This window comes from Trichomonas vaginalis, chromosome IV (assembly GCF_026262505.1).
Source record: "Trichomonas vaginalis G3 chromosome IV, whole genome shotgun sequence".
NCBI lineage: Eukaryota > Parabasalia > Trichomonadida > Trichomonadidae > Trichomonas > Trichomonas vaginalis.
This window is the reverse complement of record NC_067206.1, coordinates 33,225,472-33,240,527: the sequence shown is the minus strand read 5'-3', so window position 1 is coordinate 33,240,527 and position 15,056 is coordinate 33,225,472. Positions and strand designations below refer to the sequence as shown.

General features: G+C 37.0%; 12 protein-coding genes and 3 pseudogenes across 15 annotated transcripts, besides 1 other annotated feature; 10 read left to right on the top strand and 5 right to left on the bottom strand.

Moving 5' to 3' along the window:
* Positions 1-15,056: part of a mobile genetic element that runs on past both edges of the window.
* On the top strand, positions 132-494 carry TVAGG3_0213420 (uncharacterized protein; the record flags this gene model as incomplete). The annotated part of the gene is made up of 1 exon (XM_001323413.1): positions 132-494. The coding sequence occupies one exon, from the start codon at positions 132-134 to the stop codon at positions 492-494; it is 363 nt and encodes a 120-aa protein (XP_001323448.1).
* Positions 513-755, top strand: TVAGG3_0213410 (serine threonine-protein phosphatase family; the record flags this gene model as incomplete). The annotated part of the gene is made up of 1 exon (XM_001323414.1): positions 513-755. The coding sequence occupies one exon, from the start codon at positions 513-515 to the stop codon at positions 753-755; it is 243 nt and encodes an 80-aa protein (XP_001323449.1).
* On the bottom strand, positions 760-1,083 carry TVAGG3_0213400 (uncharacterized protein; the record flags this gene model as incomplete). The annotated part of the gene is made up of 1 exon (XM_001323415.1): positions 760-1,083. The coding sequence occupies one exon, from the start codon at positions 1,081-1,083 to the stop codon at positions 760-762; it is 324 nt and encodes a 107-aa protein (XP_001323450.1).
* Positions 3,997-4,398, top strand: TVAGG3_0213390 (uncharacterized protein; the record flags this gene model as incomplete). Its single annotated transcript, XM_051226731.1, has 1 exon — positions 3,997-4,398. The coding sequence occupies one exon, from the start codon at positions 3,997-3,999 to the stop codon at positions 4,396-4,398; it is 402 nt and encodes a 133-aa protein (XP_051111717.1).
* TVAGG3_0213380 (uncharacterized protein) lies at positions 4,418-4,573 on the top strand (the record flags this gene model as incomplete). Its single annotated transcript, XM_051226730.1, has 1 exon — positions 4,418-4,573. One exon carries the CDS (start codon positions 4,418-4,420, stop codon positions 4,571-4,573), a length of 156 nt encoding a protein of 51 aa, XP_051111716.1.
* Positions 4,593-5,177, top strand: TVAGG3_0213370 (phage tail repeat-like family; the record flags this gene model as incomplete). Its single annotated transcript, XM_051226729.1, has 1 exon — positions 4,593-5,177. The coding sequence occupies one exon, from the start codon at positions 4,593-4,595 to the stop codon at positions 5,175-5,177; it is 585 nt and encodes a 194-aa protein (XP_051111715.1).
* On the top strand, positions 5,225-5,821 carry TVAGG3_0213360 (annotated as a pseudogene). The gene has a single exon. A coding segment is annotated over exon 1 (597 nt).
* On the top strand, positions 7,506-7,769 carry TVAGG3_0213350 (uncharacterized protein; the record flags this gene model as incomplete). Its single annotated transcript, XM_001323417.2, has 1 exon — positions 7,506-7,769. The coding sequence occupies one exon, from the start codon at positions 7,506-7,508 to the stop codon at positions 7,767-7,769; it is 264 nt and encodes an 87-aa protein (XP_001323452.2).
* On the bottom strand, positions 7,819-8,508 carry TVAGG3_0213340 (MazG nucleotide pyrophosphohydrolase domain-containing protein; the record flags this gene model as incomplete). Its single annotated transcript, XM_051226728.1, has 1 exon — positions 7,819-8,508. The coding sequence occupies one exon, from the start codon at positions 8,506-8,508 to the stop codon at positions 7,819-7,821; it is 690 nt and encodes a 229-aa protein (XP_051111714.1).
* On the top strand, positions 10,260-10,859 carry TVAGG3_0213330 (uncharacterized protein; the record flags this gene model as incomplete). The annotated part of the gene is made up of 1 exon (XM_051226727.1): positions 10,260-10,859. One exon carries the CDS (start codon positions 10,260-10,262, stop codon positions 10,857-10,859), a length of 600 nt encoding a protein of 199 aa, XP_051111713.1.
* Positions 10,888-11,088, bottom strand: TVAGG3_0213320 (uncharacterized protein; the record flags this gene model as incomplete). The annotated part of the gene is made up of 1 exon (XM_051226726.1): positions 10,888-11,088. One exon carries the CDS (start codon positions 11,086-11,088, stop codon positions 10,888-10,890), a length of 201 nt encoding a protein of 66 aa, XP_051111712.1.
* TVAGG3_0213310 (uncharacterized protein) lies at positions 11,140-11,334 on the bottom strand (the record flags this gene model as incomplete). The annotated part of the gene is made up of 1 exon (XM_051226725.1): positions 11,140-11,334. The coding sequence occupies one exon, from the start codon at positions 11,332-11,334 to the stop codon at positions 11,140-11,142; it is 195 nt and encodes a 64-aa protein (XP_051111711.1).
* TVAGG3_0213300 (organellar and viral DNA polymerase type B) lies at positions 12,038-12,766 on the top strand (the record flags this gene model as incomplete). Its single annotated transcript, XM_051226724.1, has 1 exon — positions 12,038-12,766. One exon carries the CDS (start codon positions 12,038-12,040, stop codon positions 12,764-12,766), a length of 729 nt encoding a protein of 242 aa, XP_051111710.1.
* On the bottom strand, positions 13,010-13,877 carry TVAGG3_0213290 (annotated as a pseudogene). Its single transcript has one exon. A coding segment is annotated over exon 1 (868 nt).
* On the top strand, positions 13,913-14,375 carry TVAGG3_0213280 (annotated as a pseudogene). The gene has a single exon. A coding segment is annotated over exon 1 (463 nt).

The window sequence follows — 15,056 nt, the reverse complement described above, 5'->3', positions numbered from 1 at the left end:
GTTTTAGGTTTTTTCCATTGTGTCATTTATTTATTTGACGTGGCAGAAAAGTACAGAGAATATGAAGATGAACCAATGCCTGCAAATGTTCAGCATATGTACTCGTAAGAGATATTTTTATCTAATATTAAATGGACGCACAGAACTTAGCGAATGCACAGCAACCTGGACAACCAAACCCAGAGAATATTCCAAATGAAGTTAGAATACAAACTGCAATGGCAAACTATGGTCAAGTGCCAACAGATGTACAAATGCAAACTGCCATGTCAAATGACGCTGCGTTAGGTTTGCCACCATGGTATGCAAATATGAGATGGAAAGAGTTTTATACAAACCCTGAAGTGGGATATAAACAACTTTATGCAGATGACGCGAACACAGGAGTTGACCCAGAATATGTTTTCTACCAGAGGAGAAACAGAATGTATGAGCTCCAGTTAAAGAATGCTATGGAACTCAACAGGAAACGCAAAAGACTAGGCGGACATTAGATTTTTACATATAGTAAAATGGGTTTCTTCAGTAGTATTGGAAACTTCTTTCGAAATGTTGGAAGAGGTATATGGAATGGAATAAAATCTGTCGGAAGAGGAATTTGGAACGGAGTCAAAAATATTGGTAAAAGGGTAGGTCAGTTTGTTGGTATTATACCTAAAGACCCTGAACCAGAAGAACAAGCTCCTGTTATACAACAGCCTGAACCTGCACCACAGTCTAGTTGGCAACCAAATCCAACACCTCAGCCGTATTAAAAAATTATATTTTTACCGTTCGATAGTAGTTGTATATGAAACTAAGTTCTAAGTAAAACGCATGGTATAATGGAATTATTCTTTTTCTTCCATCTGTAGTAAACCATACTTGAAAGTCTGAAATACTTCCACTTGGTGGTTCGTATAACTTTGTAGGTTTTTCGTAAAAGTCATTTGCCAAGCATAAGAAAGAGTTTTGGGCGCCAGAAAATGAAGCATGAACAATAATAGCAGCTGGGTCGAAAACATCTTTAAATAAATATGGTTCATCTCTTGCATATCGACTGTAAATATTTGCTAAAGGAAGTTTGACTTTCTGATTTAACATTCTTTGCAAATAATACCATGACATTGCAGTGAATTCTGTATATATTTGTTCGTCTTTCTTTGGATTGTCTTCGTAGATTTGAAATGACACTTGTGAATTTTGTTTGTCATATACAATTCTCACATAAAGTGTGCTCTCGGTATTTGCATATTCATCAGCATATTTTGCATAACATGAATTTATTTTATCTTCTATATTTTTTAACGCAGTCTGTAGAGAAGATGAAAGGTCAACTTGTATTAGCTCAATTTCTTCCCACATTTTTCGTTTCCCTTCAGATATATAATCTATATGAAACCTTACAATAAATGGAAAACTTTTATCTTCTACAGACACAAACTTCATTCTACGAAAGCCAATAGCTTTTGTGACAGATGGGTCTCTTAGCCATCTTAATGGGTAGTCAAAACGATAGCCTTCATGCTTTACGGTCTCTGTCTCAAACTTTTGACCGACATTAGTAAAAAGTTCATCTAATGGTTTAGTTGTAGCAACTCTTGAATTTTCTTTTTCTATTGGAAGCATATTTTATCTAGAATAAAAATGTCAAATGAAACAGCGTCTATGAGAGAAATACAACACAACCGACAACTCATTTTGCAAGCTCTAAATAAGAACACAACAAACTTTTCAAACTATTCTAAGATATCTGAGTCATTGAAAGAAGGAAACTTAAAACTGACATTAAACCCAATGACAGATGAGTTTCTGTTTCAAGACAATAAGAACCATACTGTCTGTATAAATCCAACAAAAGGAACTTTAAACGAGAAACCTATAAATGAACTTCTTTTGAAAGCAGATGTTGACAACAAAGCTGACAAAGAATATGTAGACGATGCAATAGCAAAAGAAGAAGAAAGAGCTAACAATGCTTATGCAACAAAAGAACATACTCATCCTGAACTAGCAGACAAAACATATGTTGACAATAAAATGTCAAGTGAAGTGACAAGAGCTGAAAACGAATATTCTAAAAAGACTCATACACATACCATTGCAAATATTACAAACTTACAAGAAACCTTAAACAGGAAAAGTGACGTTGGACATACACATACCATTGCAAATATTACAAACTTACAAGAAACCTTAAACAGGAAAAGTGACGTTGGACATACACATACCATTGCAAATATTACAAACTTACAAGAAACCTTAAACAGGAAAAGTGACGTTGGACATACACATACATCTTCTGAAATAACAGACTTAAACGTTAGCCTTGAAAAGAAGGCAGATAAGAACCATACACACGATTTCTTCGCAACTGTTGGTATAGAAAATATTGAAGGAACGGTTGAAGGAGCTGGTGGGGATGTATTAGATTGGAAACCTCCTAACTTTCCACAAGGTTTAACATCGGAAGAAGACATAACAACGATGAGATACATTAGATGTAGAAATGTCTATGTCATGGAGGATGAAAAAAAAGTTAAATTCACTGCTCAAGATTTATATGATAAGAAAGCTGACAAAACAGAGCTTCAAACGTTAAAGACAGAAATACTTCAAACACTATATCCTATAGGTTCTATTTACACGTCAATGAACTCTACCAGACCAGAAGTAGTACTTGGTTTTGGAACTTGGACTCAAATAGTCGACAGGTTTTTGTATTGTGCAAACTCTTCAAAGGAAACAGGTGGGAGTAAAACGATTTCAGGTGCAAATTTACCTGCGCACAGTCACTACATAAATTTAAGTACATCTGAAGCAGGTTTGCATAGTCATAGATTTTGGGATTGGTCAGGAATGACAAAAGGTAAAGGATATGATGTTAAAGAGGACGTTAAGTTTGCTATAAATTGTTACTGGAGTAACACTGAGGTAGGAGGAAGCCATACACATCGCGTTTCAGGGTATACGCAAACAACGGGACAAAGTAAAGACTACATGCCACCTTACATGACAGTTTACGCATGGTATAGAAATGCTTAGTCGTCATTTTCAACTTCTTTAGCATATTCGTCAGGAGTTGTCTTATATTTGTTAGGAACTGTCTTTGAAAGTATACCACCTTGAACTTTGACAAGTTTGAAACGAGGTCTGACAATAGTAGTTTTATCTTCTGCTTGCAGTCTGTACATTTTGCCATGTTTGCCTAAAACTTCATAATATTCTCTTGTATACTTTCTTCTATTTTTACGAACACGAATGTGAGTACCTGTCGGGTTCCCATTGTTGTCATAGTCAATAGTATTTTCATATGGGTCGCGTTTAGGTATTTCTATTTTTACTTTGTCACCTTTCTGAAGTTTGAAGCCTGGCATTCTTTCTTGTTTGTCTCTTTTGACTAAATTGTTAAATATATAGTCTTTCTCTAAGTCAGGGTTGTTTTTCATTTCTTCGGGGAGTGGTTTCCCAAACCTTTTTGTTTACGGCTATTGTAAATATTTAAAACTTGTCTCATCTTTGCCATGGAGAAGTGTCTATACTTGTCGTCATATGACATTTCATTTGCTTCACCACCTTGTGGTTGGTTTAAGTCTCTTAAGATTTTTATACAACTGTCAATGACACCAAGAGCAGAATGGTTTTGGTCGACAATGAAATATTGGTTTACATTTTTTGAACGCAGATAGTTTTTTACATCATCTGATTTGAAAGAACTTTCACAGTCAGATGTCAGTTTTGTTGGATGGTATTTGTCAACGAATATTGTCAAAGCAGTTTTCACATCTAAAATATTTTTGGACCATAATGGTATGGCTTCACAGTATCTTGTGTTTTGACCGACAAATATTAGCCAGTATGGTGGTCCATCTTCTCTATACCTCGGAATGTTTTCCAAGATATCCATAAACCAAGCATTTGGTGTTGAACTAAAGATTTTTATCATGAGTGCTTTCTTTGTCGCTTTAGAAACATAGGGGTCCTTGTTTGGATTCGTCATTTTTTAACCCATAAGAAATGGGTTTATTTGGCGCATTAGCAGGAGTTGCATCCAGATTTTTGCCCGCAGTGGGAACAATAGCCAGAGGTGTATTTGGAGTTGGAAGGAAGATTTTGAGTACATTAGGTATACTTAAAGAGAAAGCACAACCTATTATACAAACTGTACAGAAAGGTTGGGATGTAGCACGAGATGCAACAAATCTTATTCCAAATCCTGAAACAAGAGGAAAAGTTCAAGGATGGATGGACAATGTAGGAAGACAAGCAGGAAACTACTATAACAAAGCAAATGACTACTATAACCAAGCAGGACACTACATGGACCAAGGTGAAAGATTCTTTAACAGAGGATATAACCATGCACAACAGTGGGTAAACAACAACCAACCGCAACCGCCTCAAACTTGGGGAATGTAAAGTTTTTTACTGAGATGAAATGAACAATACAGCATTGAGACAAATGGGTTCAAGATGGATTTGTCGACTTCCAGCAGTTACACAACCACGTGTTTGTCAAGTTCTTCCTATACCTCAGGAAGTTTTAGACCGACTTAAAAAACCTAAACAACCAGTTGAAAACAAACCAAACTAAAATTTTTTACTGAGATGAAATGACCGAAGAAGTTGAAACGGTAGATTTGACACCACAAACAAAAAGTTCAGAACCATTGTCAAAACCTGTCAAAGAACTTACAGATGAAGAGAAAAATTCAATAATAGAAGGTGCCAGGTCTGGAAATACAAACCCTAACTACAAAGTCACTTTTCATAGAAATGGAACGGCTAGTATCTCAAAAAAGAAACAGACTCTCACAAATAAAATATTGAAGTCTGAAGGAGCTTTCGAGACAACAGATGGAAAAGTTTACTTCACTGACCAACAGTTCATTATAGAACATCTCATTGACTTAGAGTCGAAATATTCTAAACTTTACAACAAACACAAAAAGTTGAAAGGAAAACAAAAACAAATGGCATATGATATTTATGAAGATGTTGACGACACAACTGTTCCTGCAAGTGAGGTAAAGTCAGAGGAACCGAAAAGTGACGAAAAACCGATAGAAGAAGAAAAACCAAAAACTGAAGATAAACCAAAACCAAAGTTTAGTTTCCAAACTAAACCAAGTCAACCTTCATTAGCTGGTATGGGTTGGCGTCAAAGACTTATGGTAGCAGGAGGTTATGTAAAGTAAAGAAAAAAAAACATTTTTTTATTTTTATAAAAATGCCCCCGTATAGAATGGATAGAAGGTCTGCTAAAATAAAAGCAGAGTTAGAAAGATATGGTTGGAGAGTTTCGAAGAAGTTTAAATATAGGAAGGGAAGACCCATAAAAGTCTATGACAAACTGGCTGGTCTGACCTACGAAATGGATTTGGAAACAGCACGTGCCAATTATCCAAACAGACTAGAGAGGTTAGAAGAAGAACGTCTTATGGACATGCCTTTCGATGTTAGTGAACCTCAAGTTGAAGGACACGACGGCTTTGCCAGATTCTACTGGAAACATGACGAACAATTGCATCCTTTGAGAAGGAAAAAAGGTAGTGCAGAGGATGGTCATGCCCATGGAAAGAACAAGATATGCATATGAGAAGTATCGTGAAGTTAGAAGTCAAATTACATCTGGTCGAACCTTTACAGTAAACTTTGACGAAGGAAAGAACAAAGAAGGCTTCATGGGTGTACTTGCTGCAATTCAAGACGGAAATAAGAAAGGATACAATCTCAGACTAACCGTAACAGATTTGGACGGTCACATTTCTATGCACATGGCAATGTCACAACAGCCGCACAACTTCTTGACGCTTTCAAGACTACAAAGAGAGAACAAATGGTTGACTCCGACTCAGACATTTTGAATGCAATTGAAGGAATTGCAAGTGTCAAGTTCGAATGGTACCAACCTAACCCTCAAGCAGTCAGACAACATGCTGGATACTTCCCCTTCAGAAATAAGTCTGACATTGACTTGACAAGGTATGGAATTTACAATTCAATCGAAACAATTGTCAATGAACCTTGTATTCTTACATGTCTCAGGAACTCTGGTCTTGTTACAGATGAGAAGATGAAGTATCTTGAGTCATGTGTGAAAACAAGGTACATGCTCAGAGGTCAATTGTCAAAAAATTGCACCGTTGGCAAATGTGAATATCCGAGTCAACATTCCGACTGAGAAAAGGTTCTTCACATGACGACTATGTTGTTGACAAAGACTTACCATGGTTGAAGATTGTAATGTCCACAACCACTTCATGTTGAACGAAAGTCTTACAAACCCATTGTTCGGAAAAGGCAAGTGCAACATTGTCAGAGCTGTAAACATTCTTTTCGAGAAAGGTTTGTTGGAACCAATTCCAGATGACAAGCTGACAGAAACTTTGTACCAAAAGACGAAACAAACTTTTCACTGTTAGCAAGACCAAAAGTTGTTCCAGACAAAAGTTCTAGTACAAAAGAAGTACAATTCCACAAGGAGTTGGATTGTTCGGATACCAACCTGAACCAGAAGAACTTCCAATGAGGTTGCAAGAACTTCAAGATGCTATAAACAAACTTCCATTGAGACATCCAATTGACGTCAAATTGTATTGGAGAGCATCTGAGTTAGGTCAGAAGGTTTTATATGAAACAGGTTGCTTCGACGATGTTTATGAGATACAGGCGAGGTTTCTCAGAAGATAAGAGACTCACTTGAATTTCCACAAACTGGACCAATTGGTTGCGACAAGTTCGACTCAGATGAAAAAGAATACTATGTCGACCTTAACGCTGCGTACATGAGGTTCGTCCAATATATCCCGACTGGAATTCCAAACGAAGATGGAGAGTTCCCAGGAAGGAACTATACAGTTGGAAAAGTCATACAACAACTCTATGATATTAGGAAAGCTTCAAACCCCAAACTTGCAATGACACTGAAATTGCTTATGAATTCGACATGGGGATATTCCATTAAAAAACCTCAAAAGATGAAGAGTAAACACTATGAGAAGGTCGACAACTTTGTTGAAAGGTTTTTCTCCTTTTGTTTTGAAGTACGAGTTCACCGAAGGTCAAAGTGGCTTAGTAACCACATTAAAACCTATTGTCGAACATTGGTCCTATCCTCAGTTCGCAAAAGCAGTCCTTGACAACTACAACAAATTCTTCTCAGAGGTTAAATCCAAAGTGAAGGTTTTACTACGAGAACATCGATGCACTCATGACGAACGAAGAAGGGTATAACAAACTCATTGAAATGGGTTTAGTCGGTGAGAAGATGGGCTGTTTTAAGCTAGATAAGGTATTTTCCGAAGTTCATGTCCTCTCCAAGCGTAAGTACTGGGGTGTTAAAGAAGATGGTGAAATAGTTAAACATTGCATGAAGTAAAAAATTTTTATTCGAATTTGAATCGGACAGGTCGAGTTACACCATTCTTGGTCTCAAACTCATATATAACCTGTTTGTCTGTATTTTCGTCGACTATGGCACGAGACACAAACATTGACCAAACGGACAAAAAGTGTCATTTCGGATGGTCACGCAGCCAATCGCATTCGAGCACTTCGAAGAAGCCTTACGTTCCAAGGAAGAGGGTGTCTGGTGCAAGGGAGAGGTCATGAGACTCTACGAGCAGTACATCCTCAATGCCTGGGAGGACAAATCGTCCTTGGATTGGCAAATCTACCAACTCCTCTGGGACGACCTCCTACGCAACTGGGATGACGAAAGAGTCCAATTCAAAGGTCGGGAACTAATTTTGCAAATTGACCTTAATTTCACATACTTATCCAAATAAACACCTAAATTTACTTGGGGTTTCCCCCTAAAATAAAATTTTTTTACTCTTAGAACCACTCGAGGTTCTCCTTACGATTGTTGAGCTTGTCACCGTCAATGTGTCTGACCTTCGTCTTCTTGTTTGGATTTGGAACCCATTGAATTGCGACAAGCTTGCCCATGGAGATTGAACCGCGATTCCGAAGGGTAAGGTTCAAGTGTCCCAAGTTGTTGAGGACTGGGGTAAGAACCTTGCCGGTCTCCTTGTTGCGGATTTTGTATGGGTAGGGTTGGGAAATTTCATAACTGTCATCGGCAACAAGGGTTGCCCAAACTTCCTTTTCTTCGTGTTTCTCTTCTTCCTCTTCTTCCTCTTCTTCCTCTTCTTTGATAATACCTTCGGCAATTCTGTGTTCACGAATTACGGTGTTGCATGTTCTGTCCTTTCCGAGTACCTTCCAGATGGCGTCTATCTCTTCGAAGAAACGGTAGATGAGTCTGGCAAGGTCTCGGTTCTCTCTCGCGTAAATGCGCAAGGTTTCCGTCAAATCATTCAGGACTTTCTCATTGGAAGCTTGGTTCATGAGGAACTCACCTTTAAGTCCCTTCATCTCTTCCATAAGACTACTTTGGAGAGTCTTAACGGTGTTTGTCAGATGAGCTTTCAAATTCAAAATTTGAATTTGAACTGGGCGCTTGTCTGGCAACATTGAAAGGACATCTGCCATTGTGTTCGGCTTCGGTGCTTGTTCGGACATCGAAAAAATGAAGTGGTTTGAGAATGGCGGTTTTACTTCAAAAAGCTTGTTATGACGGTTAAGTCATACAACAAGTTTAAAATAATATCTTGTTCTTCTTCTGAACGTTTGTTGTCTCTTCCGATAAAAGTTTCGAACATGAGAACCAAAAAACGTTTTTTGAGATTGCGGAAGAGTTCAGGCAAACGTTCATATTCCGGATATGTTGGGAGCAGTTCGAAACATCTGAGCTGACTTTCGGACAAAATTGGGACAATGTCAGAAAATTCATCTTTGGTCGGACTGCTTGAAGGTAAGTCTCTTACATGTAAGTAGCTCTGGTAAAGTCTTCTCATTTCTGCTAACTTTTGGAGTATAGCTTCGTAGTTTAGAAGTTTTAATTTTAATTGTCTTATTCCACTCTTGACATCTAAACGGTAACTATCCATGAGGTCAAGAGTAGCTTTGGTAGCTTTAAGTGGAGCTATCTGTTCCTTGACTTGTGCAATTTTGGTTGCAATTGTGGTTTGAGCTCCTTCAAGTTCGCCGTCTATGTCGTTCTCAACGCCTTCAACCATAGCTTGAAACTCTTCATTCCATTGAGATTGGTGTGGGACGAATTTAACTTGCTTCATTCAAAAATGAAAAAAAATGTTTTTACTCAAAGCGTGCCATGTATATGGCTATAAGAAACTTACCAGAAGGCTTCTTCTTCACATGAGTCTTTGGCAACTTGAGTGTTGGTGTTGGAGTTGGGTCTGGAATTTCAATTCTCTCTCGAGCGCAACAACAGATGTCAGAATAACATTCCCCACTGTCTTTCTTGCCACCATAAATTGTGTATTGACCGAACTTGCATTTGCAGGAAGACCGGTCAATACAAGGTTCACAGTTGACATATGTGTACACATACCTGTTGAGTACGAGTGTGAGTAAAAACATAAAAAAGTGAAGTTAAAATGAGATGTTTACTGTAAAGGTACGATGTCGCCTTCTGTGTTTATGAAGAACGCCCGACCCGAGAAGTGTAAGAGTCCTCTGAGAATTTGGGCAATTCGTACAGTTGGGTTCTCTCTGTTTGGAAGTAGTATCCAAGGACGCTTGGCAAAGAACTTCAAGAGGACTTCTTTCTTCATCTCTTTTATGTCGTCGAAAGGAGTGTTTTCTGGTATTTGCAGGACAATTCCAGTGTCAATTTCAATTTTAAGCGCACTTCTTCCAGACACCCAGCCTGCAATGGTCTTGTTTGACTTCAGATGGCTCAGGTAGTTCCTAACTAGCTCATTTATCTCTATAAGGTAGATTGCCTCATCTGCTGGGTCTATGTCGGTCATTGTTTCAAGACGAGTCTTTTACTTTTTCAAGACGAGTCTTTTACTTTTTCAAGACGAGTCTTTTACTTTTTCAAGACAAGTCTTTTACTTTTTCAAGACAAGTCTTTTACTTTTTCAAGACAAGTCTTTTACTTTTTCAAGACAAGACCCGTTATTTTTCAAGAAATTTTTTGGTGTAAAGTTCTCAAATTTGAGAACAGTGGTCTTGATTTCAGACGATACCCGTACTTTTTCAAGACAAGTCTTTTACTTTTTCAAGACAAGTCTTTTACTTTTTCAAGACAAGTCTTTTACTTTTTCAAGACAAGTCTTTTACTTTTTCAAGACAAGTCTTTTACTTTTTCAAGACAAGTCTTTTATTGTTTCAAGACAAGTCTTTTATTGTTTCAAGACAAGTCTTTTATTGTTTCAAGACAAGTCTTTTATTGTTTCAAGACAATGTCCGACGTACCACCAACCGAGCCCATATCCCAACCAGAGGAACCTAAAGCACCAGCCCCTGCACCTCAGCAACCTCAGTTCCAACAAGTACCTCAGTTCCAGCAAGTCCCTCCACCAAATTACTACCAATTTCCAAATTACTACCAAATACCTCCTCAAGGCTTCCCGAACTACCCTCCTCAGCCTATGCCTTACTGCCCTAACCCTTGGATGTTCATGTCAAACCCTCCACCCCAATTCCAATCTCAATCCCAATGGAAGAGAGACCAAGAGTTCGAAGAAGGTCTGAACCGTTTACGCAAAGAGTATGCCACAGCCCCTATGGAAGATGACAGGCTTTCAGTCTCTTCCCTAAGGTCGACCAATTCGACTCGTACCACAGATTCGGTTCGTGACCGTGAAGACTACCTCAAGCAGTCTGAGAGACTCTTCATCCTACAACCATTTACAGTTGGAGCTCTCAAGAACATGCGCAATTACGAAGGTCAGACACCAGCTGGAGACCGCAAAACAGACGTACTCGCAAGAGCCGTCCAGCTCGTCAAAACAAAGACGGAGATAGTCGACTTCATACTTGCAGCTTGCCCTTACAAGTAAAAAAATAAACAATTACGAGTTAAACTTTTTATTCTTTCTTTTCTGAGTTGTTTAGAGCTGGTTTCTCTTGTAGGAACCTTTCGTACTCTTCCATGGTCATGTAATTGCGAATTTGGTACGCAATTCCAGGTTCGTTGTTTTTGAACCTTACGTATGTAACGCTTCCATCCTCCTCAGGGAAGTAAGCTGCTAACATCTGACCAAGTTTTCTCGGTGACTCGGAGCTCATAAAAATGTCACTTTTTAAACGTTAAGTTTTTAGTCTTATTTTACCCTTTGTTTACCCTTTGTTTACCCTTTGTTTGTCAATGTAGTATTGGAGTGCAATTTCTCCAAATTCTCTGTGTCGGAGTTCTTCAGCATTTTCCAAGGTGTTCCTGGAGAACTCAAAGAAGTTGTCAAGAACATACTGCCATGCTGCTCTTCTGAGTTCGTCGGTATTTTGGAAGTGTTGCACCTTCGAGTCTTCGGACATGAAAAAATGACACTTTTTCTATTAAACCGTTTTGGCATTTCTCATGAGTGAGTATAGTTCTGCCGAACCATTGGAAGAGAAGAAGTACCCTTGCTGGCAAAAGACAAAAATAGTTGCCTTAGTTGTCATTGCAATTGTACTCGTAATTGAATTCATTGTACTTCTCTTCACGTACATAAAACTCAAGGACGGCATATGCTTTAAGAAGCTACCATCTTACTAAGACTAAACACTTAGATTTTTCAAGCTTGACTTTTTACAATTTGAACTTTGTTGCTGAATTCAGCAAAAATATATTTTAGGGTAGAAGGTATATCTAACCTCTTTTCTAACCTCTTTTCTACCCTCTTGAATTTTCATGAAATTTACACCAAAAATATATTTTAGGGTAGAAGGGTATATCTAACCTCTTTTCTAACCTCTTTTCTACCCTCATGAATTTGTCATGAGTTTTCCCGAAATAAAAAATAAAGTTGGTTTTTTTAAAAAAATATTTTTTTATTTTTATTGTAAGAACATGTTAGCAACAACAGCACCAAACTCTTTAGTCATGAATCCTACGTCAATGTTAGTAGAGATGAAAAGCTTCATTCCTTCTTCATATACTTTCGAAACAGAAATCCAGAAGATAAAGCAGGAACTTTTAACAAGTAATTTAGACTGTAGTGCGAAAGATGAAACAAATGAACAGTATCTTTATGAAATGCAGGATATTATTGACCATTTACCCAAATTGCCTGAAATCCAACAACAAAAGCTTACTATTCCAGAATTCGATGAAATAGAAGTCAAAGCAACTGACTCAGTAGAAATAAAGAAGTTCATACGAAAGGTTAACTATGAGTTTCTTGGATTTCATTGCAACCACAAAGTCATGGACAAAGATTGCGATATGGTATATAAGAACATCTCTGACATATACAAATCTGGGGAGTTTAAGACCTACGACAACTTTGTTTCGTTAGTTGCAAAATGTGTATGGCAGATAAGAGATAAAGATAGAAGAGGTAAGATATGGAATGAACAGATAAAACCCGCAACTTTTGAGTTAAAGAGAGCAATTGACGCCTTGGTTGTTTTAGCAGGTAAGGTTTCAGAATATAACGCAAAAATGAACCCACAATGTTCTAAATGTAAAGCAGCAATGAGGAAATATAACTACTCCGTCAAAGAGATAGAACGTATGCGAAACGACTATGCTGACTTAAAGAGGGAGGCAGAGAAACCAGCAGAAGATAAAATGGACATGTTGACATTTCTAAACAAAAACTATCCAACAGCTGACGATTTCCTTCTTTCAGATGTCAAGAAGAAATATAAAGAAACTTTCGGCATTGTGAAAACATTCGATATCCTTCGTGAAGAAATAGAAGCTACGAAACTGTTTAGAATTTCACGAATTCACAATGTTTACCATGTAAAACGCTTATAAAATAACTGGGGTAGAAAAGAGGTTAGAAAAGAGGTTAGATATACCCATCTACCCTAAAATATATTTTTATTGAATTCAGCACAAAATTCTGAGTAAAATAATTTTTAGGGCATGTGTCAAACCGTTGAGTTTTCACAAAATTTTAAAAATAACGTTTACCATGTAAAACGTTTATAAAATAACTGGGGTAGAAAAGAGGGTAGATATCGGGTTAGATATACCCATCTACCCTAAACATTATTTTTATTGACTTTTTACAATTTGAACTTTGTTCGCGTAGATATGAATTCTGAAAGAAGTATGAGGGTCTTGTATGACTTTGTACTTCTCCCATAGTTCATGTCTGTCAAACTTACCTGCCATGGACTCTTTCATAAGTTCCATGAAATCGTCTTCGGACAATCCAGGGAAAAGTATGATATCAGTAAGTATTCTCTTTACATCCTTACTTAAACTCTTTGCTGTCTGTACACAAATGACAACTGAGATGTTAAAGTGTCTGAGCTTCTTGAGAATTCGACACATGTCTTGTTCTCTGTTCTTTAACAAAGGATGAGAGGCGAAATCATCTAAGATAAGAAGACACCTATGAGGGTACGTTTTCCAATCGTACGATTGCAATTTCTTCGAAATGTATTCTATCTCTTTCTGTTTGTTTCTGAAGTGTTTCTTCTCTAATATTCTCTGCATTTCCTCATTTGGGTCTTTAAACTTAGAATTTATATACTCATTTATAGCATTATACTTCAAAACTCTTCTTTGGTACTTCTTTATCCAATCTAACAACTCAGTCTTTTACATACTAACTTAGACTTCTTTATAATATCTTTGAACGAATTGACGGTTTGGTCAAATTGACCAGAAGTACTACAAATAACAACTAACTCATAGAATGGGTTCTTCTCATCTAGTTCTTGTTGTTGTGCAGCCATTTTAAGATAAGTGAAAGTCTTACCCGACCCAGGTGGTGCGATTAGACCTGTTATACCATTCTGAGCAAATAAGAACTTTCATGTATGGGTTTTATCTGAGCATTTTCTAACTTCCTCTTGTTCTTGTTTAAAACATTCTCAAATTTCTTGTCAATGTCAGCAAACTTTTTTTCTAACATATTTTTAGAAAAATTAAAATTTTTATCTTTTAAAAATGTCTAGCGATTTCGCTATCTATATTCGAGACAAAGCTTTTCGACAGCAAAACATCTGTCGACCATAAAATCTTACATAGTGTAAACAAGAAAGGTGAATTTGTTCTAAAGTTCTGTTTCTGGGAATATGACAAGAACCATAAAACATTACAAAGAGCAGTCTTAAAATTTGTCAATGACAGACTTGTTGACAGAGATGACGCCGATTGGAAAGATGAAGTCCAACAAAAGTTCTTAGAATGCAAAGAAGGCACATGCGCTGTTCTTGAAGATGAAATAGAAAACAGAATAGAAGAGCTATTAAAGGACAAAGAACTTTTACATAAATATGGTTCTGAGAAATTTGACATAACTCCACCAGAAAGAAGAAGAAGAGAGAGAAAAGAAAGAAAAGAAAGAAAAGAAAGAGAAGAGAAGAAAGAACCTGAACCAGTTCCAGAGAAAAAGAAATTTGACATGTAAAAATAAAATTTTATTTTTAGAACATTTCTGGGTCAATGTCAATGTTCTCTTCCTCTTTAGGAGCAAACACTGGCTTAGACTCTAAAATCTTTTTACCCAATTTACCTTGAACTTCAACTATCTTAGACTCATAATATTCATAGTCGTCTGCTTTCTTTGGTTCATAAGGTATAACAAGTTTGTATGCTTTGCCTTCTTTAAGTTTTGAGAACCTTCTGTCAAAATTTTCTTTGACTGCTAACAAACCTTCTATGTCTAAGTCTTCAAATTTCGCACCATTTTTTAACACAGCAAACTTAACTGGTTCGATGTTCCAAACTTTGTCAAATGTAGACTTTTCAAAATGGTAGAAGTAAACATTCAAATATGCGAATGGGCTCTTCTTTGACTTCTGTCATGTACTTATTTACTGAGAGATGAATTTCGTCATCTTTTCTATCGGATAAAAAAATATTTTTTTTAAAATTTACTCAGAAAAATTTTCTTTGTATATACGCCGTTCTGAACATCTAAAAGACTTTTGACATTTGCCAAGAATGTTCGTTTAGAAGCTGCCATATAACCATATTCTTGACAATATTGTTTATACGAATCGTACAATGACCTTTCATCTAAACACAAAGTCAGTTTCATCTATAAACAGTTCATATACACTCTTGTTTGCTTCTAACAATGTTTGTC